At 45.6% G+C, this 23,631-nt stretch overlaps 2 protein-coding genes across 7 annotated transcripts in view; both read left to right on the top strand.

Moving 5' to 3' along the window:
* The window catches only part of LOC129047362 (mitochondrial intermediate peptidase-like), a 50,892-nt gene extending 48,541 nt beyond the window's left edge, over positions 1-2,351 (top strand). For 3 of the 5 annotated variants that reach the window (XM_063715083.1, XM_063715082.1, XM_054529374.2), the window contains one exon: positions 7-2,351. In XM_063715083.1, coding sequence (XP_063571153.1) covers positions 7-207 — 201 coding nt within the window. In that variant the 3' untranslated portion in view covers positions 208-2,351. The remainder of the gene's footprint in view (positions 1-6) is intronic. The other 2 variants (XR_010136842.1, XM_063715084.1) reach the window with 2 other exon arrangements.
* Positions 1,615-23,145, top strand: LOC134759924 (group 10 secretory phospholipase A2-like). Of its 2 annotated transcripts, none has more exons than XM_063715095.1 (4): positions 1,615-1,879; positions 6,065-6,215; positions 8,826-8,932; positions 20,987-23,145. In XM_063715095.1, exons 1-4 carry the CDS (start codon positions 1,615-1,617, stop codon positions 20,989-20,991), a joined length of 528 nt encoding a protein of 175 aa, XP_063571165.1. In that variant the 3' UTR covers positions 20,992-23,145. The 2 variants fall into 2 exon arrangements, with proteins under 2 accessions (XP_063571165.1, XP_063571164.1); XM_063715094.1 differs by lacking the exon at positions 20,987-23,145 and adding an exon at positions 19,215-19,411.
* The last annotated feature ends 486 nt before the right edge of the window (positions 23,146-23,631 follow it).

Below are 23,631 nucleotides of genomic sequence, written 5' to 3'. Positions count from 1 at the left end.
ATCTAGAACCTGAAGACTGGATCTTCTGAGAACATCAGAGGAAGAATGTCCTTGCCATCCACACTACAGCAAAACTTCAGGACCTTGAACTTTGGGTTCATAATCTCACAAGAGGGAAGTTTTTCGCCGGAAGAAGATGGCATCCTTGATGTGAACAGCTTTTCCCAAGATCACAGATCAAGACTTCTCGTTTTTTTTTTTTTTTGAGACAGAGTCTTTTTTTTTTTTTTTTTTTTTTGAGACAGAGTCTCGGTCTTGTCGCTCAGGTTGGAGTGGAATAGCGCAATCTTGGCTCACTGCAACCTCCGCCTCCTGGGTTCAAATAATTCTGCTGACTCAGCCTCCCGAGTAGCTGGGATTACAGGTGCCCACCACCATGCCTGGCTAATTTTTTTGTATTTTTACTGGAGACAGGGTTCCACCATGTTGGCCAGGCTGGTCTCAAACCCCTGACCTCAGGTGATCCGCCTACCTCGGCCTCCCAAAGCGCTAGGATTACAGGCATGAGTCACTGTGCCCAGCCTTGTGATAGTGTCTTACTCTGTCACCCAGGCTGGAGTGCAGTGGTGCAGTCTTGGCTCACTGCAACCTTCGCCTCCCAGATTCAAGCGATTCTTGTACCTCAGCCTCCCAAGCTGCTGAGACTACAGGCACGTGCCACCATGCCTGGTTAATTTTGTGTGTGTGTGTGTGTGTGTGTGTCTGTTTGTGTGTGATGGAGTTTTGCTCTTGTTGCCCAGGCTGGAGTGCAGTGGTGCGATCTTCGCTCACTGCAACATCTGCCTCCTGGGTTCAAGCGATTCTTCTGCCTCGGGCTCCTGAGTAGTTGGGATTATAGGCGCCCAACACCATACCCGGGGAATTTTTTGTATTTTTAGTAGAGACGGGGTTTCATCATGTTGGCCAGGCTGGTCTCGAACTCCTGACCTCAGGTGATCCACCCGCCTCGGTGTCCCAAAGTGCTGGGATTACAGGCGTGAGCCCTGTGCCCAACCTCCATCTCTCTCTCTCTCTCTGCCGACTAAAGAGACTGACCGGGGACAATCAACTCTCTCCAGACTGACAGAGAGAGAGAGAGAGAGAGAGAGAGAGTGAGAAAGAGACAGAGTCTGGCTCTCACCCAGGCTGGAGTGCAGTGGTGTGATCTTGGCTCACTGCAACCTCCGCCTTCCGTGTTCAAGCGATTCCTGTGCCTCAGCCCCCCAAGTAGCTGGGATTATAGGTCCGCACCACCACGCCCAGCTAATTTTTGTATTTTTAGTAGAGGCGGTTTTGCCATATTGGCCAGGCTGGTTTTGAACTCCTGACCTCAGGTGATCCGCCAGCCTGCGCCTTCCAAAGTGCTGGGATTACAGGCGTGAGTCACCGCGCCCGGCCAAATAAAATAAAATGTTAAAGTAAATTCAGGACTACCCCTCCTCCAAGTCTTCTGTCCCCTTTGGGCGCCCACGTGAGCGGGGGAGGGGCTGGGGGAATAATAACATCAAAAGAGCGCCTTTTCCTCCCTTATTCCGAGACTTCCCTGGGCCTGACTCCCGGTCCTGTCCCCAGCGCCCCGCGGCCTCTCAGTGGCCGCGATGCAGCCCCTTCAGTGGCCAAGATGCAGAGATCAGGATGCCTTTGCGCCGCCCCAGGTGCCCGCCCCTAGCTGCCTCCACCTGGGCCCCGATGGAAAGTGAGGTTGGGGGCCGGGCTGGGGCGTGGCAGCCGGGGTGTGTATCCACCGGGCTTGGTGCCTCAGGTGGCCCGGCAGCACCGTCCCACCTCTGCCACCCTCCGATGGGGCCGCTACCTGTGTGCCTGCCAATCATGCTGCTCCTGCTGCTGCCGTCCTTGCTGCTGCTGCTGCTGCTTGGACCTGGCCCCGGGTCCGGCGAGGGTGAGTGAGGAAGGGGCTTTCCCGGAACTCAGGCATTCCGGGATTCCTCCAGCCCTTCCTAGGGACCCAGCAGCCCTGCCTCCCATCCCTCTCCAAGTTCTTAGTTGCCCTAGAGCCCCCAGATCACTCTTCTAATGTTCACTCACACTGTGCGCCCCAGCCTTCTGCAGGGCGCCCCACTCACTCCTCCCAGGGACCCAGAACTAGCCCAGTCCTTCCCCAGGGGCGCAGAGTCCACTCCTGGCTCCCTCCCCTAACCGGCTGTGATGCTCTCCGGCAGCCCGGGAGCCTCCCGGTTGTCCTGATCTGGGGTCCGCGAACTTATCCTTCATTCCACCTGTCCCTGAGATGTGAGACACCAGAGGGTGGGAGGAGCAGGGGAAGAAAGGCCCAGCTTGGGGGTGGGAGAAGAATATATCGTGCCCCTGTACAAGAAACCCCTGTGACCAAAAGAAAAAAAAAAAAAAAAGAACATACTGTCCCTATCTCACTATCCATCCTTTGGGGTCACTGTAGAGAGGTCCTCTGGGTGACTGCCCATTTCTGGGGTGCACAGATACATGTACCCGCAGAGTACAATGTAGACACCGCCAGCACACAGATGTGGAGGCACAGCACCAGCCCCAGACTCACCTGGCCCTCAGGTGTGCAGCTCGCTGTGTGCGGCTCCCACAGGCAAAAATACTGAGATACCGCTAGGGGGACACAAGCACACACAGCTCAAGGATACCCGGGACCGCACTTAGGACAATTCAGATGAGCCGTGTACACACACACACACACACACACACACACACACACACACACACAGAGCCGCACAGACACGTATGTGCACATAGACCCAGGGGCTCACAGGATGCACAGACAACCCTGGCCCTCCCCGAGGAGGCTGCAGCAGGCAGACAGGGCAAACAGACCCTAGCGTGACCTGCCCCACCTATGTTGGCACAGAGGGAGTGTTTTGCTTGGTTATAAGCACAGTGCTGGATGCCCGCCCCATGCCTAGAACCCTCCCTCTATAGGGCTGTTGCTAGGGCTCTGAGATACCAGAGAGTGGTCAGGGAGGGTGGCAGGGGAACCTTTGGGGACAGCTTCAGGGTATGGTGTTGGGACTGGGACATTGTCAGGGTGCTCAGAGAGGGCGTGTTCCCTGGGTCTTGATGGATTTAGAGGTTAAGGGACCATTTCTGGAAGCTCACTGTGTGCCAGGGCAGCTTATATCAGAGCTCAGCTTTTTTTTTTTTTTTTTTTGAGACAGAGTCTCACTGTTGCCCAGGCTGGAGTGCAGTGGCACGATTTCGGCTCACTGCAACCTCCACCTCCCGGGTTCAAGAGATTCTCCTGCCTCAGCCTCCTGAGTAGCTGGGACTACAGGCATGCGCCACCACACCTGGATAATTTTTGTATTTTTAGTAGAGATAGGGTTTCACCATGTTAGCAAGGCTGGTCTCGAACTCCTGACCTCAGGTGATCCACCTGCCTTGGCCTCTGATTGTGCTGAGATTACAGGCATGAGCCACTGCGCTTGGCCAGAGATCTGCTCTGGAAGACCCCCCAGGCCGGAGGGCACTGCCACAAGCAGACAGTATGGTGAGGGTCCCTATGGCCACCTGGCAGGCAAGGTGGATTCTGGAGGGAGGTGGCCTGGGAGCAGGCTGAGGATGGGGTGAGGGCATTTGAGCAGCAGAGTGTCTGTGTGAGGGGGCATAACTGGAGGAAGAGTAAATGACTCTTGTGTGAGAGGATGAGGGAGGGGTGAGAGGGGCTGACTACCCCCAGGACTTGGGGTGCATTGAGACTCCTTAGCTTTATCCAGACTCGTGGGAGCCATGGAGGTTTGAGGCAGAGGCGTGGGCTGCTGGGAGAGTGACAATCCAGAGAGGAAGGCAAAGCTTTCAACTGCAAATGCCATTTTATTTTCGTGTGTTTTTTTTGTTTTTGTTTTTGTTTTTTGAGACGGAGTTTCACTCTTGTTGCCCAGGGTGGAGTGCAACGGCACGATCTCAGCTCACTGCAACCTCTGCCTCCCGGGTTCAAGTGAGTCTCCTGCCTCAGCCTCCCAAGTAGCTGGGATTACAGGCGTGCACCACCATGCCCGGCTAATTTTGTATTTTTAGTAGAAACAAATTTCTCCATGTTGGTCAGGTTGGTCTGGAACTGCTCACTTCAGGTGATCTGCCTGCCTCGGCCTCCCAAAGTGCTGGGATTAGAGGCATGAGCCACCGTGCCTGGCCCCAAATGTGTTTTACATTTTCTTCCTCTTTGATTCATCTTTGTCCTCCAACAAAAATATGCTACTTTTTCCACTGATAAAAAAACAAAATGGAATTTAAATCTGGCCTGGACTTCTCAAAAAAGTCAGTGTGATAAAAACTGTTCAGGATAAAACAGAAATGAGACTGGGCATGGTGGTTCATGCCTGGAATCCCAGCACTTTGGGAGGCCAAGGCAGGAGAATCACTTGAGGCCAGGAGTTTGTGAACAGCCTGGGCAACATAGTGAGACCCCATATCTACTAAAAATTTAAAAATTAGCTGGGCATGGTGGTGCATGCCCGTATGTCTGGAGGCTGAGGCAGGAGGATCGCTTGAGCCCAGGATTTGGAGGCTGCAGTGAACTATGATTGTGCCACGGCCCTCCAGTGTTGGTGACAAAGTAAGACCCTGTCTCTAAAAAAAAAGAGAGACAAGATGATCAGGATGAGCGTAGAGGCTCATGCCTATAATCCTAGCACTTTGGGAGGCCAAAGCAGTGGATCATATGAGGTCAGGAGTTTGAGACCAGCCTGGCCAAGATGGTGAAACCCCGTTTCTACTAAAAATACAAAAATTAGCTGGGCGTGGTGGTGCACGCCTGTGATCCCAGCTACTTGGGAGGCTAAGGCAGGAGAATTGCTTGAACCTGGGAGGCACAAGTTGCTGCGAGCAAGATTACACCACTATGCTCCAGCCTGGGCAACAAGAATGAGACTCTGTCTCAAAAAAAAAAAAAAAAAAAAAAAAAAAGATGATCAAACACAATGCATCAACTTCCCGGAGCCGTATAAACCCTAACCCTAACCCAGGAAGCAGGCAAGCCTGTGTGTGAGTTTCCACTCTATTGCTGGTACCACTCGGCTCTGGCAACCCCGAAGGCCACCTTCCCCTATTGTTACTGTGTAAGGAGGAAGAAGCACTGGTTTGCAAGTCAGAAGCCTGGGTTGAAGCCTCTGCTTGAGATCCTGCTGGCTGTGGGAATGTGGGGTTACATTTCCCGGCTGGCCTCCTTTCCTACGTGTCCAGTGCAGGGGTTCCAGTCACATGCATTAGGCACCATTACATGTCCGAGCTGTGCCAAGATCTAGAAAAATGGCTGGGCTCACGCCAAGAGGCCTTCCTGTCTGGCAGTGAAAATAAGAGGAGATACCAAGGGCCCTGAGCCTGAGTCTGGAGGGGAAGTCATGAGCACAGGGCAGTGCCGGGGCCCGGAAGCTGCCACAGAGGAGCCCAACTTGGTGACAGACACCTGTAGGCTCATCCGTGATGCCCAGTGCCCAACACGGGGAACTGGACAAACGTTTCATGCATGACTCTTTTTTCCCTTCTTGGCTACCTTGAGGACCTTGATTATAATAGCTAGCCTTTTTTTTTTTCTTTTTTTGAAAGTCTTGCTCTGTCGCCCAGGTTGGAATGCAGTGCAAAATCTTGGCTCACTGCAACCTTCCCCTCTCAGGTTCAAGTGACTCTTCTTCCTCAGCCTCCCTAGTAGCTGGGATTACAGGAGTGCACCACTATGCTCGGCTAATTTTTGTATTTTTACTACAGGCGGGGTTTCACCATGTTGGCCAGGCTGATCTTGAACTCCTGACCTCAGGTGATCTGCCCGCCTGGGCCTCCCAAAATGTTGGAATTACAGGTGTGAGCCACTGAGCCCAGCTGGATTATAATAGCCTTTTCATGCACCAGGGGCTTTATACTCATTATCTCATTTCATTCATATGAGTTGAAGTCAGCTTATCTGCCATTTCACAGGTGAGGAAACCAAGGCCCAGAGAGGTTAGGAATTTGTCCAAGGTCACACAGCTAGGAAGTAGGATTCAAACCCAGACAGCCAGGCTGTAACACCTAGGCTCTTCTCAGGCTAATGCCCTTCCCAGGGGTCTGGGAAGCCCTGACCTGCAGCCTGTCACCTTTGTTTACCCCCCAGCCTCCAGGATATTACATGTGTACCGGCGTGGGATCCTGGAACTGGCAGGAACTGTGGGTTGTGTTGGTCCCCGAACCCCCATCGCCTATATGAAATATGGTTGCTTTTGTGGCTTGGGAGGCCATGGCCAGCCCCGTGATGCCATTGACTGGTGAGTGCATGCCTGGGACCAGGCCACAAAATCCCTCACACTCTGGGGTAGTCAACGCTTATGAGGAAGTACCCAAAATTGAAGCTGGGATTTGGTCCAGGGAGATCCCAGTGTGCAGTACTACTTTGCAGGCAGGCAGAGGCCTCTTGGATAACATGGCCAATGAGGCCAGATCTTGGTACCAGCTGCCTCTTACCCTGGACGTGGGCTGATTACGTTGCCTTAAAAAATTGGCCAGGAGCGGTGGCTTACTCCTCTAATCCCAGCACTTCGGGAGGCTGAGGCGGGCAGATCACTTGAGGTCAGGAGTTCAAGACAAGCCTGGCCAATATGGTGAAACCCCATCTCTACTAAAAATGCAAAAATTAGCTGTGTGTGGTGGCAGGCGTCTGTAATCCCAGCTACTCGGGAGACTGAGGCAGGAGAATTGCTTGAACCCAGGAGGCGGAGTTTGCAGTGAGTTGAGATTGCACCACTGCATTCCAACCTGGGCGACAGTGCGAGACCCTGTCTCAAAAGAAAAAAATAATAGTAATATAAAGTGACCAGGTGTGGTGACTCACACCTGTAATCCCACCACTTTGGGCCGAAGCAGGAGGATCACTGGAGACCAGGAGTTTGAAACCAGCCTAGGCAACATAGTGAGACCCTGTCTCTATATTAAACACACACACACACACACACACAAAGGCAGCCAGACTATGCACTAGGAACTGCCCTGGGAATCCCTTTGCATTCTCACAAGAATCCCATTTCGCAGATGAAGAAACCAAGGCACAGAAATATTAAGTAACGTGTCCAGGTGTGGGGGCTCACGCCTGTAATCCCAGTACTTTGGGAGGCTGAGGCAGGCAGATCACGAGGTCAGGAGTTCGAGACCATCCTGACCAACATGGTGAAACCCTGTCTCTACCAAAAATACAAAAATTAGCTGGGTGTGGTGGCAAGCACCTGTAGTCCCAGCTACTCAGGAAGCTGAGGCAGGAGAATCACTTGAACCTGGGAGGCGGAGGTTGCAGTAACCTGAAATCACGCCACTGCACTCTAGCCTGGGGTCTCGCTTTTGCCCACGTTAGAGTGCAGTGGCATAATCATAGTGGCTCACTGCAGCCTCAAATTCTTGGGCTGAAGGGAATCCTCCCACCTCAGCCTCCCAAGTAGCTAGGACTATAGGCATGTGCCATCATGGCGAGCTAATTTTTTGTGTGTTTTTATTTTCTCGAGACAGAGTCTTGCGCTGTTGCTCAGGCTGGAGTGCAATGGCGCAAACTTGGCTCACTGCAACCTCCAACTCCTGGGTTCAAGTGATTCTCCTGCCTCAGCCTCCCGAGTAGCTGGGATTACAAGCATGCACCACCATGCCTGGCTAATTTTGTATTTTTAGTAGAGACAGGGTTTCGCCATGTTGGCCAGGCTGTTCTCGAACTCCTGACCTTGTGATCCACCTGCCTCGGCCTCTCAAAGTGTTGGGATTACAGGCATGAGCCACTGAGCCTGGCCTGGTGAGCTAATTTTTAAATTTGTTATAGAGACAAGAGAGACAAGAGTCTCCTTATGTTGCCCAGGCTGGTCTCGACCCCCTGGCCTCAAGTGATCATCCCACCTCAGCCTCCCAAAGTGCTGGGATTACAGATGGGTGTCACGGCACCTGGCCTCTAAGGAGGGTTTCATTATAAACCTACCCTGAAGGGAGGGAATCTGATTTTACGAGAGGGTATAGCCTGGTGAGGCCTGGATGACCTCTGGAGGTAGGGGCTTGTGCCTGGGCTGAGACCTAAGGGACAAAGGGCAGACATGAAGTTGCCCCAGGCAGAGGGCACAGTGTGGGCAAAGTCAGGAAGTGGCAGGGCTTGGATCACTCCAGGAAGAGAGAGGAGTCGTGTCACAGGAGCTCCAGACCCAGACAGTGAGGCAGGCAGGCAGGGACCAAGTTTGGGCACAGCCAGGGAGGCAGGACAGGGCATGGTGGGGCCAATGGAATCATTACCCAAGACGGGGATTTTCAGGGAAACAGCTTAGATAAGGCCAGGCGTACGGTAGCTCCCACCTGTAATCCCAGCATTTGGGGAGGCTGAGGTAGGAGGACTGCTTGAGCCTGGGAGTTCGAGACCAGCCTAGGCAACATAGTGAGACCCCATATCTACAAAAACTTTAAAAAAGGAGTTTGTGTTCCTGTAGTAGCATACTTGGGAGGTTGAGGTGGCAGTATCATTTGAGCCCGGGAGTTCAAGGCTAAAGTGAGATGATTGAGCCATTGCACTCCAGCCTGAGCGGCAGAGAGATATGCTGTCTCAAAAGAAATACAAATTAAAAATCCAGCTGGGCAGGCTGGCGTGTGCCTGTAGTCTCAGCTACTTGGGACGCTGAGGTAGGAGGCTCGCTTGAGCCCAGGAGTTCAAGGCTGCCGTGAGCTATGAATGTGCCACTGCACTCCAGCCTGGGAGGCAGAGAAAGACCCTGTCCATTAAAAAAAAAAGAAAAAGAAAAAAAGCTTAGATAAGAGGATGCTGTGCCTCCCCGGGGGTCTTCAGTCACCCATGGTCCTGGCAAGAGAGGAGGGCCAGGAGAGAGCTTCACCCGCCTGCTGTCCTGCCCATGTGACATCCGCAGGTGCTGCCATCGCCACGACTGTTGTTACACTCGAGCTGAGGAGGCCGGCTGCAGCCCCAAGACAGAGCGCTACTCCTGGCAGTGCGTCAATCAGAGCGTCCTGTGCGGTGAGTCCCCAGCACCACCATGCCACACACCCCGAGTATCCCCTGGGCATCCTGGCATAGCCAGATGATTTCTGTGCCCCTGTTGCAATAACCACTGCTTCCAACTCTCTACAGACCACCCCTTGGGTATATCTAATGTAAGTGACATTTATTTTATTTTTTGAGTCAGAGTCTCGCTCTGTCACCCAGGTTAGAGTGTGGTGGTGTGATCTTGGCTCACTACAACCTCTGCCTCCTGAGTTCAAGTGATTCTCATGCCTCAGCCTCCCAAGTGGCTGGGACTACAGGCATTCACCACCACGCCCAGATAATTTTTGTGTTTTTTTCAGTAGAGGTGGGGTTTCACCAACTTGGCCAGGCTGATCTCAAACTCCCCACCTCAAGTGCTCTGCCCGCCTCGGCCTCCCAAAGTGCTGGGATTACAGGCATGAGGCATGGTGTCCGGCCCTAATGTGAGTGATCTTTAACACTGAGCACTTGAAAAAGAAAACCCTAAAGAAACCTAATTCTTTGATGTCTGGATGACAAGGAAGAAGACAGAAATGACATCAGATAATAAACAATGTAAATGTTTATCAGAAAGGGTCTGGGGGTGGGGACCAGAAGGAGGATCGCTTGAGGCCAGGAGTGCATCTCTACAAAAAAGTTAAAGGATTTTTTAACATTGGCCAGGCGTGGTGGCACACACCTGTGATCTCAGCCACTTGGGAGGCTGAGGTGGGAGGATCGCTTGAAGCCCAGGAGGTTGAGGCTGCAGTGAGCTGTGATCAAGCCACAGCACTCCAGCCTGTGTAACAGGGCAAAACCAGTCTCAAAAAAAAAAAAAAAAAAAAATTTTACCTAACCAACCACTTCTAAAGATATATAAAAAAAACCCCTGCAATTAAAAACCTCAGGTCCCTCAGGGCAATCTTACCAGATTTTGAAACAAAGCAATAACATAAGGACTGTAGTGTTTTATGTTTATATTATTTATTGTTTGTTTGTTTTTGGAGTGTGGGTTTTTTTGTTTGTTTTTTGATATTTTTGTTTGTTTTTTTTGAGACAAGAGTTTTACTCCTATTGCCCAGGCTGGAGTGCAATGGCATGTTCTTGGCTTACTGCAACCTCCGCCTCGGGTTCAAGTGATTCTCCTGCCTCAGCCTCCTGAGTAGCTGAGATTACAGGTGCCCGCCACTACACCTGGCTAATATTTTTGTGTTTTTAGTAGAGATGAGGTTTCGCCATGTTGGCCAGGCTGGTCTTGTACTCCTGACCTCAAGCAATCCACCCGCCTCAGCCTCTCAAAGTGCTGGAATTACAGGCGTGAGCCACTGCATCTGGCTGTGGTATTTATTTTTAAGATTCCATTTTGGGCCGGATGCTGTGGCTCACACCTACAGTTCCAGCACTTTGGGAGGCCAAGGCAGGTGGATCACTTGAGGCCAGGAGTTTGAGAGCAGCCTCAATGGTGAAACCCCGCCTCTACTAAAAATACAAAATTACCCTGGTATGTTGGTGCATGCTTGTAATCCCAGCTACTCGAGAGTCTGATGCAGGAGAATCACTTGAATCCAAGAGGCACAGGTTGCAGTGAGTCGAGATCGCACCACTGTACTCCAGCCTGGGCAACGGAGTGAGACTCTATCTCAAACAATAACAAAAAGAAATAGATTCCATTCTGATGTATGGCATTTTCCATTTATAGTTTCCTTTCAAATAAATAAGAAAGCTAAAACAATGAAAACAACTAGGAAGTGAGTAATGGTACAGGGAGAATGTAGATAAGGCTTGAGTTTCGGCAGCGAGACTCAAAAGTTATCTGAAGAGCTAGTCATGATCCAGACCACTAGTTCCATCCCTTTTTTTCTATTTTCTGTTACTTGAAAATAGACATAACAGCCTCGGTGCTGTGGCCCACTCCTGTAATCTCAAGACGGACAGATGGCTTGAGCCTAGGAATTCAAGACCAGCCTGGGCAACATGGTGAAACCCTATCTCTACAAATAATATGAAAACTAGCACAGTGTGTTGGTTTGCACCTGCAGTCTCAGCTACTTGGAAGGCTGAGGTAGGAGGATCACCTGAGCCCAGGGAGGCTGAGGCTGTAGTGAGCCAAGATTGCACCACTGCACTTCAGCCTGGGCAACAGAGTGAGATCCCGTCTCAAAAAAAAAAAAAAAAGAGTAAAGAAAAAAAGAGGCTGGGCGTGGTGGCTCACACCAGTAATCCCAACACTTTGGGAGGCTGAGGTGGGTGGATCACGAGGTCAGGAGTTCCAGACCAGCCTGGCCAACATGGTGAAACCATGTCTCTACTAAAATACAGGTGGGTGCTTTTAATCCCAGCTACTCAGAAGGCTGAGGCAGGAGAATTGCTTGAATCCAGGAGGTGGAGGTTGCAGTGAGCCGAGACTGCACCAATGCACTCCAGCCTGGGCGACAGAGTGGGACTCTGTCTCAAAAACAACAACAACAACAAAAAAGAAAATAGACATAACATAAAATTAACTATGTTAAAGTGTATAATTCAGTGATACTTAGTATATTCACAATGTCATCCAACCACCACCTAAACATTTTCATCACTCCGCTTCGAAAAATCCCTTTCCCCTTAAGCAATCTGTTCCCATTCCTCCCTACCACCAACACCTGGTAAACTTACCAGGTTACTAGTTTTCTATCTCTGGATTTACCCTGTCTAGATATTTCATATAAATGGAATCATACACTATGCTTCTGGCTTCTTCACTTAGTATAATGTTTTTGAGGTTTGCTCATTTTCTTTTGTTCTTTTTTTTTGACACGAAATCTCAGTCTGTCACCCAGGCTGGAGTGCAGTGGTGCCATCTCGGCTTACTGCAACCTCCGCCTCCTGGGTTCAAGCGATTCTCCTGCCTCAGCCTCCTGAGTAGCTGGGATTACAGATGTGCACCACCATGCCTGGGTAATTTTGGTATTTTTAGCAGAGATGGAGTTTTACCATGTTGGCCAGGCTGGTCTTGAACTCCTGACCTCAAGTGATCTGCCTGCCTCAGCCTCCCAAAGTGCTGCGATTACAGGCGTGAGCCACCACACCCATCCTGTTCATGTTGTATTAATAGCATGTGTCAGTACGTCATTCCTTTTATGGCTGAATAACATCTGCTGCATGGATAGATCACATTTCGTTTATCCATTCATTCAACGATGGGCATTTGGGTTGTTTCCACCTTTTGGCTTATGTGAATAGTGCTGCTATGAACATTCATGAACAAATACTTATTTGAGTACCTGGTTTCAATATTTTGGAGTATATACCTAGGAGTGGAATTGCTGGGTCATACGGTAATCCTGATTTACTTCTCTTGTTGAGACAGGGTCTCGCTCTGTCACCCAGGCTGGAGTACAGTGGCATGATCATGGCTCACTGCAGCCTCAAACTCCTGGGCTCAAACTATCCTCTTGGCTCACCCTCCTGAGTAGCTGGGACTATAGGTGTGTGGCACGATGCTGGGGTAATTTTTTTGAGACAAAGTCTCACTTTGTCACCCAGGCTGGAGTGCAGTGGCACGATCACGGCTCACTACAACCTCTGCCTCCCAGGTTTTAGCGAATCTCCTGCCTCAGCCTCCTGAGTAGCTGGGATTACAGGTGCCCGCTACCACGCCCAGCTAATTTTTGTATTTTTAGTAGAGACTGGGTTTCAACCAGTTGGTCAGGCTGGTCTCAAATTCCTGACCTCAAGCAATCCACCCGCCATGGCCTCCCAGAGTGCTGGCATTACAGGCATGAGCCACTGTGCCTGGCCAAGTGCCCAGCTAATTTTTAGCCTTTTTTTTTTTTTTTTGAGATGGAGTCTCACTCTTTTTGTCCAGTCTGGAGTGCAATGGCGTGATCTCGGCTCACTTCAGCCTCCGCCTCCTGAATTCAAGCGATTCTCCTGTCTCAGGCATGCGCCACCACGCCCGGCTGATTTTTATATATTTTTTAGTAGAGACGGGGTTTCACCATGTTGGCCAGGCTGGTCTCGAACTGCTGACCTCATGATCCATCTGCCTTGGCCTCCCAAAGTGCTGGGATTACAGGTGTGAGCCACCACACCTGGCCATTTTTAAACTTTTTGTAGAGATAAGGTCTCCCTATGTTGCCCAGGCTGGTCTCAAAATCTTGGCTTCAAGCAATCCTTCTGCCCCTCTGCCTCTGAAAGTGCTGGGATTACAGGCATGAATCACCATGCCCAGTTAAGAGTTCTTTATATATTGTGGATACTGACTCACCAGATATGTGATTTGCAAATATTTTCTCCCATTATGTAAGTTGTCTTTTCTCTTCCTTGATGTGTCTTTGCACAAAAGTGTTTAAGTTTGATGAAGTTCAATTAATCTGTTGTCTTTTGTTGCTCATGTTTTTGGTGTCCTTAGAATCCACTGCCAAATCCAAAGTTATAAATATTTACCCTTAAGTTTTCTTCTAATAGGTTTATCATATTTAACTCTAATATTTAGGTCATTGATCCATTTTGAGTTAATTTTTGTCTACAGAGTGAGGTAGGGGGTTGAACTTTATTGTTTTGCATGTTGTTATCCAGTTATCTCAGCCCTCTTAGTTGAAGAGACTCTTCCCCATTGAATCATCCTGCTACCTTTGCTGAAAATCACAGCCAGGAGTGGTGGCTCACACCTGTAATCCTAGCATTTTGGGAGGCTGAGGCAGAGGGATTGCCTGAACTCAGGAGTTTGAGACTAGCCGGGGCAGCACGGTGAAACCCCATCTCTACAAAATACAAGAAAAAATTAGCCGGGTGTGGCAGCATGCACCTGTAGTCCCAGCTACTCGGGAGGCTGAGGCAGGAGAATTGCTTGAACCTGGGAGGTGGAGATTGCAGTGAGCAGAGATTGCACCACTGCACTCCAGCCTGGGCAACAGAGCAAGACTCCATCTCAAAAAAAAAAAAAAAAAAAAGAAAGAAAGAAAGAAAAAGAAAATCACTTGGCTCTAGATGGAGGAGGGTTTCATCACTTTGAGCTAATAACTTGACTTCTCTTAACCTCAGCTTCCTTACCTGTAAGATAGGTGTTGTGAAGATGAGAAAAGGTTTGTAAGATGAGAAACAGATTTTGTTTTTGTTTTCAGATGGAGTCTTGCTCTGTCACCCAGGCTGAAGTGCAGTGGTGCGATCTCTGCCCACTGCAAACTCTGCCTCCTGGGTTCGAGTGATTATCTTGCCTCAGCCTCCCGAGTAGCTGGGATTACAGGCCCCTGCCACCACACCCAGTTGATTTTGGTATTTTTAGTAGAGATGGGGTTTCACCATGTTAGCCTGGCTGGTCTCAAACTCTTAACCTCAGGTGATCTGCCCACCTCGGCCTCCCAAAGTGCTGGGATTACAGGCATGAGCCACCGTGTCCAGCTGAGAAACAGATTGGATGGGAATTTTTCTTCTATCTCCTCCTCCCATCCTTATCTGAACTTCTCTCTGACCCCTGCTAACTCCTAGAGCGAATCAAAGATCTGTTCCAACTCTTGATTAAAACTCTGGGTTCTGCTGACTTGGTCTGCTCTGGTGGCAAAGAGGCTATTGTAAGCGTTATTAGAAGTATGTTTTTATTTTTATTTATTTTTTGAGACAGAGTCTTACTCTGTAGCCCAGGCAGGAGTACAGTGGAATGATCTCAACTCACTGCAACCTCTGCCTCCCGGGTTCAAGTGATTCTCATGCCTCAGTCTCCTGAGTAGCTGGGACTAGAGGTGCGCACCACCATGCCGGGCTAATTTTTTTGTATTTTTAGTAGAGACAGGGTTTCAGCATGTTAGCCAGGCTGGTCTTGAACTCCTGATCCATCCTCCTCGGCCTCCTAAAGTTTTGGGATTACAGGCATGAGCCACCATGCCCGGCCTACTTGAAGTATGTTTTTTTAGATCTTCAGCTATATCTTCTTACTACGGATTAGAACTTGGCATAAGATCAAAGCTGAATTAATATGATGATATAATCAGTTTTTAGGCCTGAACATGCCCCAGGTATCATCTCATCCAACCCTCTCATTTAGAGTTGGGGAAAACTTGTAATTATGGGTTGAGCAATGTGGATTTTCTAAGCCAAATCAATTATTTGCAAACCTTATATTTTTGGAAATGGTACTTCAGGTATAGAAAACTATTAGCTTATGATCCCACCTTTTCCTCACTAACCTAAAATCTCAATTAAAATAAATCCTGTTGTTATGATTCTATTAATCTGAAATTCTATTAACTGTGACTCTAAAACTTTAACCATAGCAAGATAACAAAAAATAATCCCATATATGTATAGGATATTTTGACATTTACTGTTTTACATATTCCTTAATATAACCTTTATGAACTAGAAATGATTTTGTTTCCATTTTATAGATGAAGAAAATTAGGCCCAAAGAGGTTAAATGAATTGACAAAGGTCAAAGAGCAACTCAGTAAGTGACAGTACATCTTTAAGTGTTGCCAGATATTAATGTACTGACTAAATACTAATACAGTTTTTAATAATAAAAGCATTTAGTTGTCTTATCAGGAGATGATTCATATTATTAAGTCATATAGCTTCCATTAGCCACACATTTTGATAATTCCATTCCTCAACCTTGGTAGTTTATAGAGAATATATTATAAGTCTTCTAAGTAATGTGGCTTAGCATATCAGGATTACAAGGACTTTAACACATGAAAAAGCCAATCCTAAGTGCCAATACTCTTTAAAACAGAAACATGGCTACCAAGAATTTAAGGAAGAATCAACAACAACCCTTCCCAAACTATCCCAAACATTTAAAGAGGAAGGAGCACTTCCAAACTCATTTTATGAGACAAGCATTATCTCATTCCTAAGTTAGATAAGGGTACTACAAAAAAAGAAAGAAAATTACAGACCAGTATTTTTTTTCCCATCTTACAATATATTCTAATCATCTTTCCAGGTAATCAAATATCCTGCAACATCATTTTAATGGCTGTTTGGCATCATTAGGGCATGAATTAATTGCCAGGCCTATACACAGTGCCATTCATTTCATTAGAAAGAGAAGTGTCTCTATTTTTTTAAAACTTTTATTATTATTATACTTTAAGTTTTAGGGTACATGTGCACAGTGTGCAGGCTAGTTACATATGTATACATGAGCCATGTTGGTGTGCTGCACCCATTAACTCGTCATTTACATTAGGTATATCTCCTAATGCTATCCCTCCCACCTCCCCCACCCCACAACAGTCCCCAGAGTGTGATGTTCCCCTTCCTGTGTCCATGTGTTCTCATTGCTCAATTCCCATCTATGAGTGAGAACATGCGGTGTTTGGTTTTTTGTCCTTGCGATAGTTTGCTGAGAATGATGGTTTACAGTTTCATCCATGTCCCTACAAAGGACATGAACTCATCATTTTTTATGGCTGCATAGTATTCCATGGTGTCTATGTGCCACATTTTCTCAATCCAGTCTATCATTGTTGGACATTTGGGTTGGTTCCAAGTCTTTGCTATTGTGAATAGTGCCGCAATAAACATACGTGTTCATGTGTCTTTATAGCAGCATGATTTATAGTCCTTTGGGTATATACCCAGTAATGGGATGGCCGGGTCAAATGGTATTTCTAGTTCTAGATCCCTGAGGAATCGCCACACTGACTTTCACAATGGTTGAACTAGTTTACAGTCCCACCAACAGTGTAAAAGTGTTCCTATTTCTCCACATCCTCTCCAGCACCTGTTTCCTGACTTTTTAATGATTGCTATTCTAACTGGTGTGAGACGGTATCTCATTGTGGTTTTGATTTGCATTTCTCTGATGGCCAGTGATGATGAGCATTTTTTTCATGTGTTTTTTGGCTGCATAAATGTCTTCTTTTGAGAAGTGTCTGTTCATATCCTTCGCCCACTTTTTGATGGGGTTGTTTGTTTTTTTCTTGTAAATTTGTTGGAGTTCATTGTAGATTCTGGATATTAGCCATTTGCCCTTTATCAGATGAGTAGGTTGCAAAAATTTTCCCCCATTTTGTAGGTTGCCTGTTCACTCTGATGGTAGTTTCTTTTGCTGTGCAGAAGCTCTTTAGTTTAATTAGATCCCATTTGTCAATTTTGGCTTTTGTTGCCATTGCTTTTGGTGTTTTAGACATGAAGTCCTTGCCCATGCCTATGTCCTGAATGGTAATGCCTACGTTTTCTTCTAGGGTTTTTATGGTTTTAGGTCTAATGTTTAAGTCTTTAATCCATCTTGAATTAATTTTTGTATAAGGTGTAAGGAAGGGATCCAGTTTCAGCTGTCTACATATGGCTAGCCAGTTTTCCCAGCACCATTGATTAAATAGGGAATCCTTTCCCCATTTCTTGTTTTTGTCAGGTTTGTCAAAGATCAGATGGTTGTAGATATGTGGCATTACTTCTGAGGGCTCTGTTCTGTTCCATTGATCTATATCTCTGTTTTGGTACCAGTACCATGCTGTTTTGGTTACTGTAGCCTTGTAGTATAGTTTGAAGTCAGGTAGCGTGCTGCCTCCAGCTTTGTTCTTTTGGCTTAGGATTGACTTGGTGATGCGGGCTCTTTTTTGGGTCCATATGAACTTTAAAGTAGTTTTTTCCAATACAGGCCAGTATTCCTAATGAACATGATGCCAACATTCTCAGCAAAATACTAGTGAACTGAATTCAGTTGCACGTTAAAAAGATCATACACCACGATGACGTGGAATTTCTCCCTGGGATGCAAGAATTGTTTAACATGCACAAATAAATAAATGTGATTCACCACATTAACAGAATGAAGAATAAAAGTCATGCGATCATCTCAAAAGATGTAGAAAAAGGATTTGACAAAATGCAACTCTTTCATGATAAGAACGCTCAATAAATTAAACACAGTAAAAGCCATATATGACAAGCCCATGGTAAACATCACACTCAAAGTTGAAATGCTGAAAGCTTTTCCTCTAAGATTAAGGAAAAGATAAAGATGCCTACTCTTGCCACTTCTATCTGACATAGTACTAGAGGGGCTAGCCAGAACAATTAAGCAGGAAAAAGAAGTAAAATGCATCCAAATATGGCAGGAAGATAAATTGTCTGTTTGAAGATAATATGATCTTACTTATAGAAAACTCTAAAGATCCCACCAAATATCTGTTAGAACTAATAGACAAATTCAGTATAGTTGCAGGAAACAAAAATCAACAAGCATCAGTTGTGTTTCTATACACTAATAATAAACTACGTAAAAAAAATCATTATGGAAAATAGTATGGCGGTTCCTCTGTAAATTGAAAACAGAACTGCCATATGATCTAGCAATATCGCTTCTAGGTATGTATTCAAAGCAAATGAAATCAGTATTTAGAAGAGAGATCTGTACCCCATGTTCATTGCAGCATTAGTTATACTAGCTAATATATTGAAACATCCTAAGTGTCATTGATGAACGAATAAAGAAATTGACATATATGTATGTGTATATAAGTGTGTGTATGTAAATATAAGTAAATATGTGTGTATATATTCTATATATAATGGATTATGATATTGAAATGTTATATGTATAATGGAATATTATACATATAATATATTGGAATATTATTCAGCCACAAAAAGGAAGGAAATCCTTCCATTTGTGAAAACATAGATGAACTTGGAAGACATTATGCTAAGTGAAATAAGCCAGACATAGAAAGACAAATACTACATGATCTCATTTATATGTGAAATCTTTAAAAAGTCGAACTAATTGAAGCAAAGAGTAGAAAGGTGGTGGCCAGGGGCTAGGGGTTGGGGGAATGGGGAGGTGTTGGTCAAAGGGCACAAACTTCTAGTTATAGGATTAATAAGTTCTGGGGATCTAATATACAGTATGGTGACTATAGTTAATAATACCGTATTGTTTACTTGAAATTTGATGAGAGTACACTTTAATTGTCCTTACTATTACACACTCACACACACACAAAAATGATAACTGAGTGGTGATGGATATGTTAATTAATTTGATTGTAGTAATCATTACACAAGGTATGCAGACATCGCATCATCCCATTGTATACCTTGAATATATAAATGTTTGTCAATTAAATCTTTTGAAATAAAAACCAGTAAAACAGAAATATGAAGATTTTTACTTTTAGTCTACAGAAAAGTAAATATTTACTTTCCCCACATAATTCTGCTTTCTTTTCATATATAGCTTACATATATGAATCTTAAAGACCTTTAGCACCATGTTTTGGTATGAAAAAGAATATGGGAAGAAGAATATTACAATAAGAAAAATAATGCATTTTTCTTCTCTATGCTACCTCTTGTCATTCAGTTTCAGTGTAACCTAATTCTTATTCTGATCAGAGAAGAAGGAACTGAAAATCAGGATTTTACTAACACCATCGATATCTCCCCACTCTCCGGCAAATGCACAAACACAGTCCTCTGGTTCCTAACGATGCATTTCACAGATGAGTTTCCCTGGCTGCTCTCCATGCAGACGATGAATAAAGTAGCTTTTGTTTTGAGAGATTTATTTGGAAGACCTCTTCATTAAACGCTATTTGGGGGTAGATGTGTATCTATGGAAGGTGAAGAAAAACATGCTGATAAAATAGCCATCAAGGAAATGTGCCACTGACAAAATCTAACATGGTCTGTCTTCAAAGAACACATTTAAAATACAGAAACACACACACATGCACAGGTACACACGGGAAGGAGAGAGGGAAGGGGGAGAGAAAAAGACAGAGGAAGGCTGGAAAGAGGAATTAATTTTAAAAAGACCTTTGAAACCACATTTAAAATATATGAAATTCCTAACCAGAGTAATCATCACTTCAAATATGACTGAGTGTTGAAAAGTCAAACCAAGAGGTCTGCCTGTTTGTTCTGATGGTGGGATGCTGGGGTGGGGAAGAGATGATGATGTTGCAAAAATTCCCCAGTTCTTTAAGGGGGTCTAGTAATTTTGCTTTTTTTAATCTTACAGCTTGGATGAATGGGTTTATAAAATGAAAAGGAAGAAAGTAGAATTCTGACAGGCAGTGGGAAGGGGCTGACTCTACTCCAACTTCTTATGTTGTCAGGCAGGAACTCACAGCCCACAGGGTCCTCATCAGAACACTCAAGGGGTGTGTGTGTGTGCGTGAGAGAGAGAGAGAATGTCGGGGGGAGCTAGCTAAGGGGAGAAACTAGAACTAATGGCTATTCCATTACAGAAACAGAGATACCTCCTGGAAAAATCCTTCCTTCTGTTTTTGAATCCATCACAAATTGGATAAAAAAGGCCATTGAACCTTTAAGAAACAGCAATAGTCTCCTCAGGAAATAAGTGAAAAATGCAACATATTTAGGGACACAAAGAAGGACTCTTCCAAAACAGACTTCCACAGTGAGAATAGCCACTTGCCTGTGCCCGGGATGGAACAGACTGCAGGGTTATCACATTCAGGAAGGGTATGAACCAGACTGCCTGGGTTTAACCTGGCTTCCTCACTTACTTTCAGAGTCCTGTGGCCTTAGGACTGTTATCTAACCTTTCTAGGTCTCAGCTTCCTCACCTGTAAAATGTGAACAGTAACAATATCTATGTAACAGGATTTTAAAACATATGTAAAATGCTTAAAACAGTACCTGGAAGTAAGGCTTAAGGATCTGTTAAACAAACAAACCACTCTAATTGTAAACATAGACAGGTTGACTGAGCTGGTTTCTGTTATGGAACAATTTGATTTATTAATAATGTAAATGGCAGCCATGTTTCTCTGGAAGATTTTAAGCTGCCATACAAATGAAATCTCTTGGAAGTAGAGCTGTCTTTATTCATTTCATAAATAGGGAGACTGGGACACAGTAGGGAACACTTATGTACGAATCTTCCACAAATTCTGCAGAATGCTTCTCACCTGGCTGCAGGTGCTCAATAAACACTGGTGGACTGAGCAGAATTTCCAGAGGTCCAAGACCCATCTGCCCATGCAACCAAGATAGAAATGTTCTTCTTTATTCTAATTTCACTCATTTTACAGATTCTAATTGCTAAGGAAGAACCGTGATGTATTAGGCATACTGACCGTTTTGTTTTTACAATTACTTTTTAAGGATGAGAATTATGTATTGGACACAGAGAGCACTCGTCCATCGACTGGTAAGATGTTTGTTTAGAGAATGTCACTGGTCTAACAATGAATGAATGAGGGCTGGAAATCACCAGACACACTGCCACAGCACATTTATTTCTTACAGCCCATTAGGCCCTGGCTCCATTTTAATACAACTCAGATGTCTCTATGTGAGCGTCACAGCTCACCCTGCGGGCAGGGCAACACACTCAAGCAGTCAAAAATCAACCGTCATGGAATCTGCAAGTTCAACACTGTTGCAACCACAATGATATCATAAACTTTAGTATTCCATGTCTCAGAGTTTAACATAAAGAGCTATTTTGCTGAAAGTGCAAACAAAATTTTTTTAACTTTGTAGAAGGTCAGTTTTTTAATTTGGTGAAATCTGACTAAAAGTTACCCCAGCCATGGAGAGTTTTACATAGATATTTACACACAAACTTAGAGTTATCTGGTAGCAATGGCTCTGCCAGAAATTGTCAGCATAATGTACATGAAATTTTTAATAAGTGACTGGTTTTTGATACCTAAAAAAGCAATTTCATATGGGCCACCTGATAGTTGTGTAACGTAGGACAGATTTCAAAATTCTCTAAACATCAGTTTCCTCACCTGCAAAATGGGACACTCTTAGTACTTTCTTTATGGTGTTATTGTAAAGATTCTAAGAAATACATGAAAAGTTTAGCGTAGTCACTTTGGGTCCATAAGTACTAAGTCATTATTTTTAGTCATAATATTAGCATCTGGTTCTGATGCTAAACTGAAAGTATGTTAATGTGACCATTTTTAAAAGTGCATCAGGAATTAAGGGCCTGGCTCCTCAGAAAGAACCACTCCATGCCCCAACCTGCAGTGGCAGGACACCTCACGATGCCCTTCTTTCTTTTCACTCCCTCTTCAGCATTTACAGTAGTTTCAACAAAGCAGCTGCCAGCTGGAGGGGTGTGCCAGGGCTCAGAGCAAACAAGCATATGCAGCAACTGGCACACACCTGGCTGGAAACTGCCTGTGTGAGATGCTGAGGGTTCTGCTGCCCTCTGGGATGATGTTCAGCTTCTTCAGCAGCAGCACTAGCTGACATATGACAGATTTTGTTTTTTTAAGAAAAAGCAAAATATAACTCATCTAAAGGCTTTCTGAAATCCCCTTTCTGCCCACTATGGCCGACCCTCATTTCTCTATGTGTGTGCGTGGGTTTTCTTTTTAACTTCTTTTTGTATTCCTAGTCAAGAGAGCACTAAATGTTCTGAAACTGTTTCTTAGGCGTTGCTTTTCTCTCCTCAGCTGCACTTGGTGCTAAGGCAGGAGCCATCCCTGGTGCTGGGCACATACCAGGCTCTCAGTAAACAGATGCTGCAAATCCAGTTGTGAAAATGGCTTCCTGTCCTCTGTAATTTTGCACACCTTTAAGGCTGCAAGCCTTCAAAACAACAATCATGGGCCTTTTCAGCTTCCTGTAAACTCTGTCATGCTGCTGTGAGTTCCAAATTCTTAATTTTATGCACACAGAGGGAAAACTTTCCAGAACCAATGAATAGACAACTTTCCCAAAGGTTCTGTTTATCTTTCATACTGAACAAATATGGTGTTTGGCAACCTATGTCTTCCACTAATTGTACATATTGACAGATAGATATTTATATCCACAGATAGTAACAGAGGACAGGAATCAGTATCCAATATGGATGTGAAGAGGACTGCCTGGACTGGGAAGGGCGAGGCCTCTGCCTGAGAATGGTTTCCCAACTTTCATCTCATGAATGGCGGTGTCCAGAGCATGACGATCAATCACATCTTCCTAGCACTGTCTAGCACTACCCCTTCACACAAAGCCATCTGTCAGGCAAGGTCTCAGTTACCCTTGTGATATGAGTGAGGGAGGCATTATACCCACTTTACAGAGAGAAACTGAGGCAAATGTGGCTGCAGAGACATATGGGGGCTACTGCTGCTGGCCATGTGGGTATCTGGGTTTTAGGTGGGTGCAGCTGTTAGGACAGGGGCACCTTGTTTCTGTGTGGTTGTTTTTCTGGTTGACCAGACTACAGTATAATAAATATGCCCCAGAGTGCCTCCATTTCTTCAAATGAAAAATGAGAGTAACACAATCTAGAGAATCAAACCATCTTAAACTCTACCCTTTCTTTCTTTCCTTTTTTTTTTTTCTTGAGATGGAGTCTTGCTCTGTTGCCCAGGCTGGAGTGCAGTGGCATGCTCACTGCAACCTCCACCTCCCGGGTTCAAATGATTCTCCTGCCTCAGTCTCCTGAGTAGCTGGTATTACAGGCACATGCCACCATGCCTGGCTAATTTTCGTATTTTTAGTAGAGACGGGGTTTCACCATGTTGATCAGGCTGCTCTCGAACTCTTGACCTTGTGATCCACCTGCCTAGGCCTCCCAAAGTGCTGGGATTACAGGCCCAAGCCACCGCACCTGGCCTATGCTTTCTTTCTATAGGCCCTATGTTCTGACAAAGCAAAAGCAGGCAAAACTAAAGGCAGAAAACAACAACAACAACAAACAAACAAACAAAACACAAGATAGGATGAGTAATTGATACAAATGTGAGGGCATTTTTTTTTTAAAGCTATTTTATTTTTAAGTAGATTTGCAGAGA

Source organism: Pongo abelii, chromosome 14 (genome assembly GCF_028885655.2).
Source record: "Pongo abelii isolate AG06213 chromosome 14, NHGRI_mPonAbe1-v2.0_pri, whole genome shotgun sequence".
In the NCBI taxonomy this organism is placed as follows: Eukaryota; Metazoa; Chordata; class Mammalia; order Primates; family Hominidae; genus Pongo; species Pongo abelii.
The sequence above is the reverse complement of the archived record's forward strand: the minus strand, read 5'-3'. Positions and strand labels throughout refer to the sequence as shown.

What these genes read in the sequence shown, in the direction of transcription:
- LOC134759924 (XM_063715094.1), top strand. Translation starts at nt 1,615, where the DNA reads ATGCCTTTGCGCCGCCCCAGGTGCCCGCCCCTAGCTGCCTCCACCTGG. An exon ending in TGGCCCCGGGTCCGGCGAGG is followed by an intron (nt 1,880 to 6,064) that starts GTGAGTGAGGAA and finishes TTTACCCCCCAG; the next exon opens with CCTCCAGGATATTACATGTG. An exon ending in CCCCGTGATGCCATTGACTG is followed by an intron (nt 6,216 to 8,825) that starts GTGAGTGCATGC and finishes TGACATCCGCAG; the next exon opens with GTGCTGCCATCGCCACGACT.